At 46.9% G+C, this 16,114-nt stretch overlaps 1 protein-coding gene across 11 annotated transcripts in view; it reads right to left on the bottom strand.

The window, feature by feature from the left end:
* The window catches only part of KDM5C (lysine demethylase 5C), a 31,195-nt gene extending 15,081 nt beyond the window's left edge, over nucleotides 1-16,114 (bottom strand). For 2 of the 11 annotated variants that reach the window (XM_006042973.4, XM_006042974.4), the window contains exons 1-11: nucleotides 15,450-16,109; nucleotides 11,545-11,622; nucleotides 8,690-8,860; nucleotides 8,198-8,332; nucleotides 7,335-7,458; nucleotides 7,047-7,228; nucleotides 5,851-6,009; nucleotides 3,998-4,117; nucleotides 3,712-3,870; nucleotides 2,904-3,085; nucleotides 2,655-2,817 (exon numbers count right to left, since the gene is read on the bottom strand). In XM_006042973.4, the coding sequence (XP_006043035.1) occupies nucleotides 2,655-2,817; nucleotides 2,904-3,085; nucleotides 3,712-3,870; nucleotides 3,998-4,117; nucleotides 5,851-6,009; nucleotides 7,047-7,228; nucleotides 7,335-7,458; nucleotides 8,198-8,332; nucleotides 8,690-8,860; nucleotides 11,545-11,622; nucleotides 15,450-15,599 (1,623 nt within the window). In that variant the 5' untranslated portion in view covers nucleotides 15,600-16,109. Of the gene's footprint in view, nucleotides 1-2,654; nucleotides 2,818-2,903; nucleotides 3,086-3,711; nucleotides 3,871-3,997; nucleotides 4,118-5,850; nucleotides 6,010-7,046; nucleotides 7,229-7,334; nucleotides 7,459-8,197; nucleotides 8,333-8,689; nucleotides 8,861-9,150; nucleotides 9,274-11,041; nucleotides 11,168-11,544; nucleotides 11,623-15,449 lie in introns of those variants that run through there. The other 9 variants (XM_006042967.4, XM_006042966.4, XM_006042968.4 and 6 more) reach the window with 9 other exon arrangements.

The raw sequence follows: 16,114 nt of genomic DNA, 5'->3' as shown, positions 1-16,114 counted from the left end.
TTAGAGTCAGTCAATTAGTGGTTGCTTGAGACTAGGGGTTGGAATGGAGAGTGACCGCAAAAGGGTACACAGGATCCTTTTGGGGTGATGGAAATATTTTAAAACTGGAATAAAGTAATGGTAGCACAACTTTGTAGATTCACTGAATCGTGCATTTAAAATGCATGATTTTTATGGTATGTAAATTATACTGCAATAAAGTTGTATTTCAAAAAAGATGGTATAAATAGTTCATGGTGAGGAAGCAAAAATCATTCTAAACCAGCACTGTCCAACAGAAATATGCCAGCCACACAAATACTTTTCAAATTCTCTAATAGCCACATTAAAAAAGTAAAATTAACTTCAATATATTTTATTTACTATATCTACAGTATCATTTTAATGTGTAACTGGTATACAGAAGTATTAGTGAGATATTTTAAACTGTTTCATATTACACCTTGAAATCCAACATGTGCTTTATACTTTAAATACATTTCAGTTATGACTAGTCATGTTTCAAGTGCTCAACAGCCACATGTGGCTAGTGGCTATCAAGCTGGACAATGCCATTCTAGATGATCAAACTTAACAAAAGAGATTATAAAAATCCATACACTGATTACTGTTATGTCAGAATTTACATGAAAAACAGGTGGAAACAACAAAATGTGGAGGAAAATAGAGGTGACCTTTGATTTCCTTTTTTTTTTTGAAAGGGGGGGTGCTGTTTCTTTTATAATAAAAATACGTATACTATATATCTTTTATCTATAAAAAGAAATGGCCTTCTCTCACCAAAGGGGAAGATGGGTAAGGTGGTGGCGGGTAGGGGTGGGGGCAGCCAAAGATGGCTGAGGGAGCTCCAGCTGGCTAAATTGTAGTTTGCCAACATGTGAATATGAAAAATCAGATGTCTTGGATGGAGGGGATACTGCCAAGTCCAAAGAGCCTGGAGATGCTGGGAACTACCTATAGGAGTGGCAGGGCAGACAGAAGGTGAGGTGGTGAAACAGCAGTTGGCCAGAGAAGCTGGGGGGCTATGAGCAGAAGAAATGCTATGGAGGTGGATGCAAAGAGCACATGTTTAAGAGTCTGTGATAAGACTTTTTTAAACAAGAGGCAAGGATTGAATAGCTATATATTACATATATATACATATATATATATATATATGCATCTTAGCTGTCTGAATCCTTAAGGAGAATCCTCTCCTACTCGTACAATTCTTGACATTGTGGGAAAGAAAGGATGCTGTGAATCAGGAATTAGTCTGAGGAAAGGTCAGACTCAATGTCTACTTGCAAAGAGCATAACTTGAAGTGCCCTTGATCATTTCCATACCTTGAGCCCAGTCATTTTCAAATGGGGTGAGGCAGAGAGGGAAAATGTAACCCCCCCCCACCTCCCCCAAGTGGAGGAAGGTGACCTGAACTGTTGCAGAATTCATTTCCTCTAATTTCCTAGGTATCTCAATCCTTAGTTAAGTACCACTAAAATGTGTAAAAGTATCACTTGCAGATTATATAGTATAGTAAAACAAACTGAAGGCAAGAAATTCTGGTGAGAACTACTGACCTAGTCCAAAGACCTGCTGTTCAGGTGACCAGGAATTTCAAGGAGATTAATTCAGTATGTACTGACTGTCTACCATGTCCCATACATCAGAGTAAGTGGAAGGGTAGCTAAGGCTGGGGTGTGGGGGTGTGTGTGTAGGGGGAGTGGTGAGTTGAAGGGAGTGGGGAGTATAACCACAGAATGAGTAAGACTGAAGCAGAGGTGGAAGATGTACTCAATCCTATTCCTACAGGACTACTGATCAGATTATTTTAAGACCCATACCAGAAAACTGGCTGATGCTAATCAACACTAGAAATTCCCAGGAATATAAACCCCTCAGAGGTAAGCCCAGGATGTGTACCCAGAGTGGGAGAGAAGACTACAGAGGAGAATAGGACAAGCCAGGACTCTGAGTTCAGCTTTTTTTTTTAAATGCTGAAAGATATTGGCATTTTTTTTAGCTAAATTCCCCCCACTCCCCACCAACTTTATTGAGATACGGCTGACATATAACCTGTTGGTGCACAACATTTTGATGTGATACACTTATGTATTTGCAAAGTAATTACCACCACAGAACTCTGACCTGTTAAATAAGTAAACAGACCTACTCACTTCTCCAAGATGGGTCACAATATGGAAAGTATAGCAGTGACTGCTAGTTATCCCCCTATATCCATTCTCACCCTCTTCCATAGTAACATGACCTCCATTTGTAGCTGGTACATGACCATCTTTAATAAAAATCAGATTTTCCAGTTTTTCTCACAACTATATGTGGCCATGTGACTAAGTTATGACCAATAGGAGGTGAATGAAAATGATGTGTGCCCTTAACAGTAAGGAGACTTGTCTTGCCCAGTCCTTCCTTCATTTCCCTCTTCTACTGGTGGAATCCACCCCTAAGGCGTTGCCCTGAAACATCTGGCCGAGGTGGCTCACCATCACACTGTATCTCTAAGCACTATTATTTCCATCAAACCTACAGTCCGATTAAGAGAGAGTAAGAATGAGAAAGGCATGGGGGTATATTCTAGACAATGACCACCACCACCACCATACAGGACATCACTAACTCATTCCTATTCTTTGCCCATTTCCTAGGCACTCACCGGCACACCATGGGACATGAGGGTGTTGGGATTCATGAGGGTAACAAGTTGGTGCAGAAGGTCAGGCTGGCTATCAAAGAGCTCAGGTGTCAGCTTCTTCATCACCTCTTCCAAATGTTCTGCTGCAAGTGAGGGTACCCCATACCAGGTCTTCGGCTCACCCCTGGCCAAAAAGAAAGGGGACACGTAGAGTGGGCACTCAAAGAGCCCACCCTGAATGCTTCCTTGGCTGCCCAGGACCCCACTCACCAGTGGAGGTAGTTAATGGAGTAACTCCAGTGATCCTCAATATGCCAACAAAAGGCCGAGAAGACCATGCCCACATAGAGCCAGGGCACCTTCATGCCAGAGATATCTGCATTGATGTGGCACAGTACAGACTGTTCCAACACTGGCATCACATTCAGGTTCCAACCACTCGTAGCATACTCCTGATAGGTCAGGTATTTGTGGAAAAGAGAGTTTTGCTAAGGTGCTGAGTTCTTTAGCCCAGGGAACCTCAATTTTGAGGTCATAGACCTTTCTGAAATGTCTAAAAAATATTACAGATGTTCTTCCCCCTGCCTCCCTCAAATGCATAGACAAAATTTCGATTCACTTCACTTTACTTCAATTTTAGGAAAATTTATAGATGTGCCCACTCACAAAAGTATCTGCAAGTTAAAAGCCCCTGCTCTGGACCAAAATGTACCCTCCTTGTGATACAGGCCTAGGGCCTCTTTATTTCCTGCACTTACAATCCCAGTCCCTGAACACTTCTTATGAATGAGCCAGGTACTCTGACAGGTACTTCAAATACCTTCTCATTTAATTCTTATAAAATTTGCGAAATGGATACTATTCCCATTCTACAGACAAAAAATAGCCAATCTCATGACTGGAGATGCCACGCAAGATACTAGGCTGTGCTCTTTACACACATCACCCCATCTAAATCTCATAGCAACACATAAGGCAGGGATAACAGTCCCCTTCCTATAGAGATACTGAGTCTTTCAGATACTGAAGGACTTGCCTAAGTCACACAGCTGAATATAACCATGAATCATCTACTCACCTCCTCCTCAGGGGTTAGGTGCCGCTTACTGTCACTGACAGGGAACCCGCTACCAAATTCTTTGGAATGGATGTCAGCCCCATACTCAACAGTTACATCTTCCTCAATGCTATTCACCAGCCGCCAGAATTCCTTCTCCACAAGTTCTGTGGGTACCATCTAAAGGAACAGGGGTAGCTGATGACTGTGGCTCATCATATCCTGGCCCCGTTGACCCAGGCGAGCTATAGACCATCAGGCGCCTATGAACCTAGCCCTGACACTACCCCAGCCCTCCATCACCTACGTGTACGGGCATGTTGAAGTAATCGGCTTTAAAGGAGTCAGCCATCTCGCCAAAGCTCTGCAGAGTGTATTCCCGGGTAGCCTGCTCAAAGCCAAAGGCTTCAGGGGGGCGCTTACACTCCTGAAACCCAAAGGAGAACATGTCACCAAGGCAGAGGCAAAGAGGTGGAGAATCCCCAAAAGCTGAGCTGGAATATGGGGTAGGAATCAGGAGGGAGAACAGCCCTAGGTTTGTACTTAAGGCCCCTGAGGCAGGTCTCACATCATAGCTCTATGTTTTTCTCCTAGTACTTCAGTGCAGTTAGTCTCTTCACCCCTCACATGCACTTCTACCATGCTTTTATCTTCTCTTCCTTCAGGACTTGACTATCTAAACCATGGGCTCTGATTTAATATGCTACCCCATTCTCTTCTGTCACTATCTTTCGTTCAAGACAACATGTGAGTTTATACAGGATGCTTAGAGAAATTTTTATGCCGAGACTGGAACTACAGGCCTGGGAAAACAACACCGAATATTCCAGTAGCTCGGAGGATGGGAAACAAAGGCACCAACCCTTAGTGTCAAACTCCACACTTTCTGCTCTTTAGACTGTCTCATAAAACAGGACATATGTCTAACTCATTTTGTACTTATATTCATGGTTTTAGATGAGAGTTGTATGTACCCGAGGCAGACGCACCTTCTGCTCATGTCTGAAATCTAAAGGTCAACCTGGTTCACCGGCCCAAGACCACTTAAAGAAGAGAGCTAAGTAGACCTGACAATCTTTGTTGTCTATGATACTGTTGGCATTCAAACTCCTCCCTAAAGGAATCCCCACCACTACTAAGGCGTTACACTGCCCCAGTCTCTTTCCTTGTGTGAGTGTGAGTGTGTGTGTGTGTGTGTGTGTGTGTCCACGTGCACATGCATACCTGGACACTATGACCACAGCTGACAGGGTGAGAGACTATCAACAACTACTCTCCCAGAAAGCCAGGGAAAGATGTAGACGAGCAACCCAGAATTTGGATCAAGGTAAAAGGCTCATGAAATGAAACTGGCAGACTTACCAGGCCTCTTAGCCCTCACTGCTGCTTCAGGTGCTCTCCTCACTGCCTCTCTTGCACTAGGTACGTTATCCCCACATAGCCTTACTCCTGAACTCCTCCATCCCCCAGTCTAGAAAGTCTGCCCAACGCTTGTAACTGAAGTCTACAACAGTGTAAACCAATTTAATTATCACAACAGAAGGAAAATAACTAATAAATATTATACCCACATGATGAACCCTTTACAAGAAATCATACTCATGAATAAATATAATACAGAAAAATGATTATAAAGTAACAAATGAAAGTACACAGTATGATCCCAAACCTGTTAAAGATAGTTATATATACGCAACAACGAAAAGATGAGAAGAAAATACACCAGACTATTACAATAGAGCTTTCGAAAAGAAATAAAAAATAAAAAACCTGGAAATCAAAAGGACATTTTTTTATTCATATTCCTGTCCTCCAAATCTAATTGCTGACACCTTCCCTGATTACTGCTCTTAGTCACTTTCCTCTCCTCTGAACTTCTACATCTGAATTTCTAACACACAATTTAACATTTGATTATATGTCATCATATACAATCTAATTATGAATCTCACCTCCCCAGGTGGTCTGAGAGCTTCCAGAGAACACAGGCTGAATGTCCTCCTCTTCTTTCTCCCAAAGCTCTGCCCAACCTAGCCCAACCTCAGGGACCCAAAACATAAGACTGTGGCTGAGCTAGGAGGCTGCTTTCAATAAGACCAGATGAAGGAAGGCAAGGACAGCCTATGAGGCAGACACAGACTGGGGCTGGGAAGTCCTTACCGCCATGACACACTTTGGACACCGCCAGACACCCTTGGGAATCTCAGGCAAAGGAGGCAACAGGCAGAAGATGTGGTAGTTGTCATCACAGCCATCACACAGCAGGAGCTTGTCATCCTCATCCCCTCGGGAACACATTCGGCACACATACGACTCAATCTGCCAGGGGAGGGAGGCAACAGTTCATCAACCCAAGCCCCGTCCAGCCTTTCAAACATAATACTCCTCCAGACAGTATCTTAGTCCAGAGATCTCTGTTAGAAACCCACCGTGCTTGATGGCTGGATCATTCATAGCCTTGTACAGGTTAGTCATGCTAGCTCAGGAGTTAAACTGCAAGCAAGAATCTCCCCAAATAAACTAACTGGTAGAGCTGTGAGAGCAGAGTCTTTATGATTCAGTGCTGAATTCCCCATTTTTATTCATTCAATAAACATTTACTGAACACTTAGGTGTTCAACACTATGCCAGACTCTATGGTACAGAGATAAATAAGACATGGTATCCTCCTTCTAAAGGCATACAATAGTCCAGAAGCACAAGTTCATAAAAATTAAAAGGCAGTGTAGAAACTGCCAATAGCTCCCCATAAAAGGGTACTATGGAAACCTAGAGGAGGAAGCACACAAATCAGCTGGAGATGAGGAACAGCCTTGAGGAAGAACTTCACTGAAAAGGTAACACTTGAAACTAACTGAAATCTGAAGGCAAACTGAGATTTGGCAATGGCGCAGAGAACAGGGGGAAACTCTTCCAGGCAGAAGAAACAGCATGTGCAAAGGATGGGGCAAGAAAGCATGGCACGTCTCAGGGAAAAAACAAACATACCTACAAGCAGTTCAGTGTGGCTATAGCAGAGAAGTAAGGTGGGCAGTGCTAGGGAATGAGGCTAGAGGTCTGCTGCGACTGGATCATGCATGGTAATGAGGAGCTTAGCCTTTATCCTGAAACAATGGAGAGGGAGTCTCCTTCTCTGCACCCTTCCAGCACTTCATGTTGACAGCACTTGATCACCCTTTCCTGTTCTTTGTTCCGTGTGAGCTGGCCTTGTTTCCCCAATTAAGTGAGCTACCTGAGGGCAGGGCCCACCAGGCCCACTTTTCTGTTTAATGCAACCTGGTCCAGTGCCATGCTGGGGAAATGCTCATTGAAGGGATGAGAAGCAGAGCATTAGGAAGTCAGGGCTGGGTCCTTACAAACTGGGCATTGCTGTGGTTCCTCCTGAGCCTCATGGTCATCTTGGTGCAGGGCTCTGGGCTGTGACTCAGCTCCTCCTTGCTCTCCAGGAAGGTCTTGGGTGAGGTTGACTCCACCTTCATGTCCCCGCCTGACTCCTCCTTCACCACTACAGTAGGGGGACACTCGGGCCCTTCCTTATCTGGGAGAGAGAATGGCTCTAAAGTACAAGTCTGAACAGTTAGGGCCCCGCCTCCTCTCCCCAAGTGAGGCCATTCTTCACACTTCCCCAGCCTGTCAGGCCTCACCTTTCTTCCGCAGAGTCTTATCCTTGGCCATGAGGCCTAGGCCCATCATCTTGGGGCCTGCCCCATAGATCTGCAGCTTCTTTAGCTCAGGATTCTTTTCAATGTCTTCTTCTGTGGGTTCCGGCTAGGAGGAAAGAAGGAAATGAATCAAGATTGCATGTTGCCCCATCCTAAAAGAACAGCCTGGACTGTATCATAGTCCTGACTAGTTCATATCAGGCCTGAAGCACAGGTGGGCCACGGCAAGAATTTAGATTGCTTTTTGGAGACTGAGGGTAAGTGAGCTCCCTCCTCATCCCTCTCCTGGAATGGAATTAAGATGGATCTCAGTTTTTCCAACTGTAAAATGAGAATATTAACTCCTATCTCACAGTTACAAGGGGCTTGAGAAAGATATACATAAAGAAATCTAAGTATCTGACACTACCAATAAATGGCAGAGACTAACATGGTCTGGTAAATTACATGCTTTGGTGAGCCCAGGGACAGTGTCCATCTTCTTTCCTGTTGTAGCCCCAATGCCCAGAAGAATGCTGGCACATAAGCTTCTTTCTGAGGCTAGAATATAGGTGTAAGGAGAAAGAGAGTTCTTCTCCTATAAGCAGAGTGAGTGAGTCAGGAAAGGAACAAGGCAGGCAAGAACAGCAGACACAGGGAAGATATTATGCGAAGAGATCAAAACCCAGCTCAGAAGCTCAGTTGAGAGTAGAGGAAGAGCAAGAGTGAAGCCTGAAAGAGGCACACTACTTTTCAGAACTCAGAGAACCGAGAGAAGGGAGAATGGAACAGGGAAGAGAGTCTTGGTCAGAGGGAAAAAACTCTCTTCACCCCTAAAGCTCTGTTAAAAGCAGGGAAGCACTCACATCAGGCTGCAGTCTCTTGGCTCGCCGGCCATAGCTGTTGAACTTGGAGGGCTGCACAGACTGTCGAAGGGGGATACTGTGAGGTTTATATTCCTTGTCTTTCTCCTCATTATCAAATGGACGTGTGTTGCACTGCTGGGGATAGGTGAAGGGTAAGGGTCAGGGCATGGGGCCCCAGCCCCCAACAGCAAGGACTTCCCTCTACCCTCCCCTCAATGGCAACCAAAGTTGTGGTTTCATCCCCCCTCCCCTGCCAACAGGCCCTGCCTAACTGGTCTTTACCACTGACACCAGCACACACTCTGAGAATTCTCATGCTTTTCCTTATATCATCCCTCCTTCCAAACATCTCCCCAACAACCAGACTTCATCTCTTTCCGGACCTCTCCAGATGTCCAGTCCACTCCACTGAACCAGTTCCATTAAGAGCAAGTGTGGAAATCTGCATCTGGCAGAAGAAAGCCTACTTCCACCCTGGCTTGGCATCCTTACCACCAGGTTGGCTCCAGACTGGTACATCTCATAGGGGTAAACGATGCGTTCATAGTGGGAGCGCAGCAGGGAGCCAATGTTTTTGCCTGGTGGGTAGTTGAGGCGCTGGGCCACCCGAGCCCATCGACGGTCCTTGCAGATGGCTTCGTAGCCACCTTCCTCCACCACTATCTGTAAGGACAAGCAGGAAGGGACGTGATTTGCTGTGTGTGGGTACAGAAAGAACGAGGACAACTCCATCCCCTTACTTCACTGGAGGCTACCCCCTCCTACCTCCACCACTCAGACTCAAATTGTAGCCAAGGGATGCCAAGAAGTTCTGATGACAGCTTGTGTGCTACCAGGCTGTGCCCCTTCCACTGTAGCCTAGAGATCCAATATCCAAACCAAGGTGGCCCCCAGAATACCAAGGATATTAAGGCGTGGGGTGGGGAGGTTTTTTGAGAAAAACCTGTTCTTACTTTGCTGAGGCTGTAGAGGTCCAAGATCCGCCGTTCTACATTGGGAATCTTTAAGGAAGAGCCCTGGATTTCCCAGAATTTGGCAATCTGATCCAAGTAGTTCAGTTTCACTCTCGTCTGGGCCTGGAGAAGAAACGGCTCAGAGAGGCTGGCCTCCCCCTCTACCTGACCATCTTCTGGCCTAATCTTAGGGCAAGAGAAGGCATACAGAGCAGCCCACTTCATCTACAGAGCAGCAGGCCTCTCCCAGTGAACTGGATCCTCAACTCTAGGTAGTACCTCACCCACCTCTGTTATCTTTGCCATCTTCCAGTCAACAGGAGAAGCCCAAGGTCCCAAAACAGAGCAGGCTGAGTCACAACAGCCAAAGCTTTACATATATTCTTTCTCAGTCTCCTTGACAGGGCTGTGTGAGTATCATCATCTCTTACAGAGCCTCTGCTTCCTCAAGTCACACAGCAGGTACCAAGAAACCTGAGTGTCAAATAAGTTTTTGCTCTTCCTCTGCTAATAATCTGCTATATAGTCTTGAGTAAATCAGTTCTACTCTCTGGACCCCTGTTTTCTGATTAGGAGGGAAATAAAACAACTGCCCAGTCCACTCACACCAGAAGAGTAGACTTATGACAGGAACAGTGAATGCCCTCTGGAAACTACAGAATTATATCTAAGCTCTAGGCATGTTTCAGAGAATGAAGGCTCCGAAAGAGAACATTCACCTCTTCACATGCACCATGAAATTTGTTCCATGGTGGCCAAAGGGTGAGAGTGCATGCTAAAGACAAAATGGCCTAAAGAACTGAGATGGTGTACCAAAGCAGCACTGGTACCTGACCTACCCAGGACCCAATGTGGGCAGAAGATCCTAGGAACAAGGTATGTGCCATGCGTTCCTGAAATCTGTGACCCAAGAAGGGCCCCCCAAGTCTATAACCACCTCACCCTAGCCAGAGGGACTAGTTTTAGGGAGAACTAGGTTAAGTCTTTACCATTCATTACTTTGCTCTGATCCCATTAAGGGGATACACGGACAGTTCTTTCATAGATGAGGAAAAGTAAGGTCTAGCCATAGAAAGGAATATCCTATGGCTCCTTTGCTATGAGAATCCCTAAGGGGCCAGGAACCCTAATCCTTCCACTTCAACCCCTTAGCTTTCCAACCTTGGCCTCATGCCTGCCCCCCGCCCCTTCATTAGCCAGCCCTCTCTCTCTAGAAAACCTGCCCCTGTCCTATGGTAAGCTACACCTTGCCCTACCTATACCCCAAGAGACCTGGTCAGATCCATTTCTCTAAGGAACTTGTATCCCATACAAAAGATGATTTTTGCCCTGACCGGAACAGTACCTAGACTGACTCTAGAACAGTGATTCTCAATACGTGGCAATTTTGCCTTCCAGAGGACATTTAAGTACTGTCTAGAGGCATTTTTTGGTTGCCATACTGGGAGAAGGTAATATGTTCTAGTATCTAATGGGCTGACAGACATCCTACAGGGATGACAGACATCCTACAATGCACAGGACAGCCCTCCATGACAATAAATTACCTGGCCCAAAATGTCAATAGTGCCAAGGCTGAGGATCTGCAGTCTAAAACACAAGTAACCTTTTAAGTTATGGGTATTTGGTTGGGCCTAATAGTCAGCCCCATACCCTTAGACATCTATTAAGGCTTGAAGATACATAAAAGTGAGGGAGAGGAGTATGTAGCATACTTCTAATCTACATCTTCCAAGGGAAACTCCAGGATTTTACTTGGAACTGGCTTAAGAGCATCTACTCTCATTGCTCTGGGGCATTCTCAAGTCTTTCATGGAGAACCTCACCTTACCCATACAAAGGGCCTATATTTCCTGTACAGAACGTAAGGGAGAGGGAAAAGCCTACTTGCCTGACCTTCTGTCCAAGTTTGTAACCATTCCAGCTTCCACAGAGACCAGTTCTTTTGTTGTTCCTGCCCATCCACCTCACCTTCCACCTTACCAAGCACCATGGAAGGAAGGTAGGAAGCACAGGGCTGTAGATGAATTGGATAGATGAGGACATATTCAGCTGGCCAAGCAAGAAAGTGTCTCAGTTAGCCTCATATTTCTCTTTTGCTGACCTAAGTAGGGTGGGTTAGTTGACAGGGGAGTTTCAGAAGTACCAAATGTTTGTGGGAAAAGCACAATCCCCAGCCTTGGGACTATCAGATCTTTTAGGAGACTAAAAGCCCTTGCTCTGGTTTATATTCAGAGCTCTAAAGCTTCTCCATGCCCTCCAGGCAACTTCACAGAAGACAGAATAAAGGCCTCTTTAGGTAAAGTACCTCAGCCAGAGAAGGTAGGAGGGAAGGAGGATCAGAGCTCAGGTATCCATTCTCCCAACCCCACCACCAGCTGCTAGTCTTCTTACCTCTAGTTCGTTCAGCCTCTGGATTCGGGGAGTAAACCTGAAGTTGTCCACTTCAACAGCAAAGGGTGGCTGCCAGTCCTGAGTGGGTAAGAAGGGGAAAGGGAGTTGGGTTATTCCAGCATAGTGCAAGACCAGGCTGGGCACCAAAAGCAACTCAGCACCCCATACATGGCTTCCCAGACCTCTAGCCACCCCAGACCTTTTAACCTGGCAAACACCCAACCCATACAAACACAACTCACAACAGAGCTTTAGAAGTACCTCGAGTCCATACTCAACATCCCATGCACATACCCTGGGAAATGTCTCCTGATTCCCTTCCAACAGTACAGTGGTACAATTTTAGGAAATAGAAAAATGAGGTCCAAAACAGCTGACTTCAAACTCTCCCTATGCACATATCCCTTAGGCATGTGCTGTACTGGAAAGCATACAGGATCCGAAGTCACAAGACGTGGGTTCACATTTCAGCTCTACTACTTACTAGTTATGGGATTTTTACCTTTCTGAATCTGCTTCCTTAACTGTAAGGTGGCAATATGAACTCTTGCCCTGGTTTCCTCATAAGACTGATACGAAAAATTAAACTGGTTTTCAAATGAAAATGTTATTCAAAGGAATCACCATTAAGACTTGACATCTAAGGCTGACCTCACTACCCAATACATCTGCAGAGTAGCTCAGCTCCAATTTGGGCTATTTAAAGTTTGGGCCTTTAATGTTCGTTCTCTCAGTGAGATAGACACTGCAGGGAAGAGCAAGGAACAAGGAGCAAGAATTTGCAATACTCACCTGGTCAGAAAGGCTTCCTATGTGTCCTCTCTCAAACACCTGCCCAGTACCAGGAAGAGGCAGGGGAAGAAGTAGGAAGGAGGGAGGGGTGTTCTAAGCGCTGGAATGCACCACAGTCAGTGGTAGCAAAAATTGGGAGGATTTGGGGAGGAGGAGAGAAGTTAGGAAAGATAACAAAAGTAGAGGAGACTGATCTGCCAAGTTGGAGCTTGTTGTGTCCTGCCCAAAAGGCAGCTCTGAAGAGCCTCCTCCCCAATGCTCCTTCCTCCCTCCACCCTCCCAGCAGTCCTTCTTAGAACCCTGGCTCCTGCTGGGATGGTGAAAAGAACCTGGAGTAACCTAGACCGGTGCCTTCATTTAACGAATGGGGAAAATGAGGCCCAGAAAAGAATTTTAATTTCTCCAAAATTACATGCTGAGTTACTGGTAGAGCCAAGACCAGAACCCCTGTCTTCTGACCACTGGTCCAAGGCTCTTTATACTACACCAGGATACCAGTATTCACTCACACATGCATTCACATGGAAAAGCGGAGGGGCAGTTAAAGAGAATAAAAAGCTGCTGGCCTCTTCTGTACACACACTTATAGAAAAGGGGCCAAAGGACTCATACTTACATGCATACATAATCCACCCCCCACCCCCTGCAAAGCACGTAGCAAACACATGGGACTCAGTGAAGTAGGGGCAAAAACAAACAAAACTAACAACAAAAAAACTCAAACTAAAAAGATATGACTCAAGTCCAGACAGGCTCCCCATGCTCCCTTGCCTCCCATCAGTAGGGCATTGCCCTCAGCGCAGGTAACCCAGGTAGGAAGGTGCTCAAACCCAGAACTCCAGGCACCCTTCTTTCCTCCTAAATCAAGTTCGAGATAAGAATAAGTGCAACATCAAGCAACCTGACAGTGGCAGAACTGAAATCCTAGAGCAGGAGCTGTACATACAACAGATAGATAGCTGAGGAAGGTTCAGTGGTCTCCCTGCCTGGCTCTCACTGGGACCTACGAGCTCCCTCATCCTGCCTTCAGTCCCATATTCTCATGTGTCAAATACTCAGGATGTCAGTATTGGCAGGATGGTGATAAAATGGTTGGCCACCTGATGCAGGAAGCAAGGCCCTTCCAAGCTCCCCTGGGTCTACTCCAGAATACCAACACCTCCTTGCACTCATCTTCCCCAAGAGTGGCAGCCACTCGCCTAGCAATTCAGAATCCAAATTACCCTTCCCCTGCCCTTCCTTAGGCAAACCTCCAATTTCCAAGCACCCACCCCTACAAACGTTCCAACTCTGGGCCTAAGCACCACTTGGGTGAGTGTTTTAAATTCCAGCCCGAAGTCCCGCTAGGAGGGACTTCTAAAGGAGGCCTAGGAGCAGCTCTACAGGAGGGGAAAACCGAACAAAACCAAAAAGAGCCAGATCTCCTGGGTTAGAGGGAAGTACAGTGTTGAGGTAGAGAAGAGAAGCGTAACAAAGGAAGGCCCCCTGCAGGAGACACAGACAGACACACACAGACACACACACATGTCACATTTCCTACTCCTGGTCTCCCAAGGAAGGGTAACAACACGTGCACAACGCCAGTCTGCCCTGAGAAGTCCAAGACAGAAAAATGGGATACAAAATTCAAGGCTCAACTACCCCTTATGTCAGATATGCCTCTTTCCCACAGGCCTGCCAAGTCACTTCAGGGAATGCCTCCCTGAGGGTGCCCAAGACTCCAGCTTCTCCTTTCTGCTAGCCTTTCCACCATGGACAAGGATACCTCAGAGATATGTGGCCAGGCTCCAATAAGGAAGAAATCAGCTTACCCAACACCTCCCAAAGGATCCATTTGAAACCAGCCTAGATCTATGGCTGAGCACCAGAAAGCACCAAGTTAAATAAGGAGGCCTGTTATGCCCTCCTCAGGTAGCAGCAAGGTTTCTCATTTGGTTTCAGCCAGGAGACACCCGCTCAAAAACACCCAAACTCAATTCCTGCCCTTTGAATCCCAAGTGGTGACTGAACAACATATATCATCATTTCCCTTTGATGCTAGCAAGGTGGCAGCGTATCCTAGCGCTTGGGGGACTTCTCCTGGCCTGAAGGCAGGTCTAGGACTAAAGATACACCGCCCTTTGTCGCTGACCTCTGGGAATCAAGGGTTCCAAAGGAGGCATACTTTCATCCATCCAACCATTCTGTTTCTGAGGGTTCAAGAATATCCTATCATCTGGCACCTCCTACATCCTGGGACAGATCAGAGTAGAAATCTTCTGAGAAGGACTCATACCCCACCCCAAGCTGACTGGTCCAAGACTCAAGCCTGGGTAGTGATGGGCAGGAAAGGCCCAGATATTGCCTTCAACTAGGAAAAGAGGACAATTCGCTGAACCCATCTCAGGGAAGCCAGACAGCATTCCCTGTGAGACTGATTTCCTGACTGGTCTACCAGCCCAGAATATTATCATAAATGTATTGGCCTGGCAGGTTATGAGTAAATATGAGTCAACCCACATAGAAGCAAACCAATGACCACATCAAACACCTTCGCAGTCACAATAATTACCACTTACCTAGTGCCTACTACACATAGACGCTACCTAGTTTAATCCAGTTCTCGAAATAACCCTTCATGGAACCCATTTCACAGGCTCAGAGAAATTACATTACTTGACCAAGGTCACACAGCTGGTAAACTGCAGAGTGGAGTTCTGAAGATCTATCTCCCTTCAGAACTGTGATCTTTCCATTACACCACACTGCGTGCATTAAGAGAAGTGATGCCAGTAAATGGGAGAAAAGACCTTTAGAGCAGCCTTGACCTAGGTGGTTCGGGGTAACCAAGAGATGTTTGGGGTACCTCTCTGTGAACTCTCCCCGGGGCCACTAGGTATCCCTTTCTTGAATCTTACTAAGAGTGATCCTGAAGGACGGAGTGGGAGTGGGTCTCTGACTTAGGGCCACCACGAAAGACCCCTTGCCCCCAGCACCCTTTCTCCGACCCGCGCCGCATCCACAACGGTGCCAGCCACCCCATCTCCCCACACCTCGAGCTGCCCTCTGATCTGGACCTCTCCGCCCGCTACCCTAGTTCTTCATCTCCGGCGACCACCGGCCCAAGGCCTTACCGCGGGTGGGCGGATCTTGCAAATGCCCGACTTCTCGGCGATGGGCCTGATTTTCGCAATGTAGCCAAGAGGGTCTCGGAACTCCGCCCAGCTAGGCTCGAACACCGGGCACTCCGGCGGCGGTAGAAAGTCGTCAGACCCCGGCTCCATGGTGCGCCCTAGGACTGGAGGGCTCGGACCGCCCTTAAGGACTCATGGCGGACGCCGCTGTACGAAGCCGAGGCACTGCTCGGAGACTAGGCCCTAAGCGGGGCGGCCGCCGCCCGCCGAGGGCCCAGAGGACGTGTAGCTGCCACGCTCTGAGAGGCTCAGGCTGACGCTACTCTATCGCCTCTTCGTCCCGCTCCGTTCGTTCCAAACTCTGCCGCTGTCTCCCAACTACCACAGCCTTCACCACCACAGTTAACTCCCAACCGCCGCGGCCTTTAGTGCCGCCGCCGCCATCTTGGTTTCTCACCGTCTCCCCCCCCCTCCCTTCACCACAACAAACCGGATCCCTCCGCGGGATGTCCCTCCGAGCCTCGTATGCCTTGCGAGAGGCCAAGCCCTAGGAAGCCATCATCCCGTGGGGACTGAGCTGAATCGGCAGGCGTGGATCCCCTATCAGGAAGCGGGAACTTAAAACTGCTTCCCAGACTGAGAGTAAATAGTCCGCCTTAGCGGCG

The sequence above is a fragment of the Bubalus bubalis genome, chromosome X (assembly GCF_019923935.1).
Source record: "Bubalus bubalis isolate 160015118507 breed Murrah chromosome X, NDDB_SH_1, whole genome shotgun sequence".
In the NCBI taxonomy this organism is placed as follows: domain Eukaryota; kingdom Metazoa; phylum Chordata; class Mammalia; order Artiodactyla; family Bovidae; genus Bubalus; species Bubalus bubalis.
The sequence above is the reverse complement of the archived record's forward strand: the minus strand, read 5'-3'. Positions and strand labels throughout refer to the sequence as shown.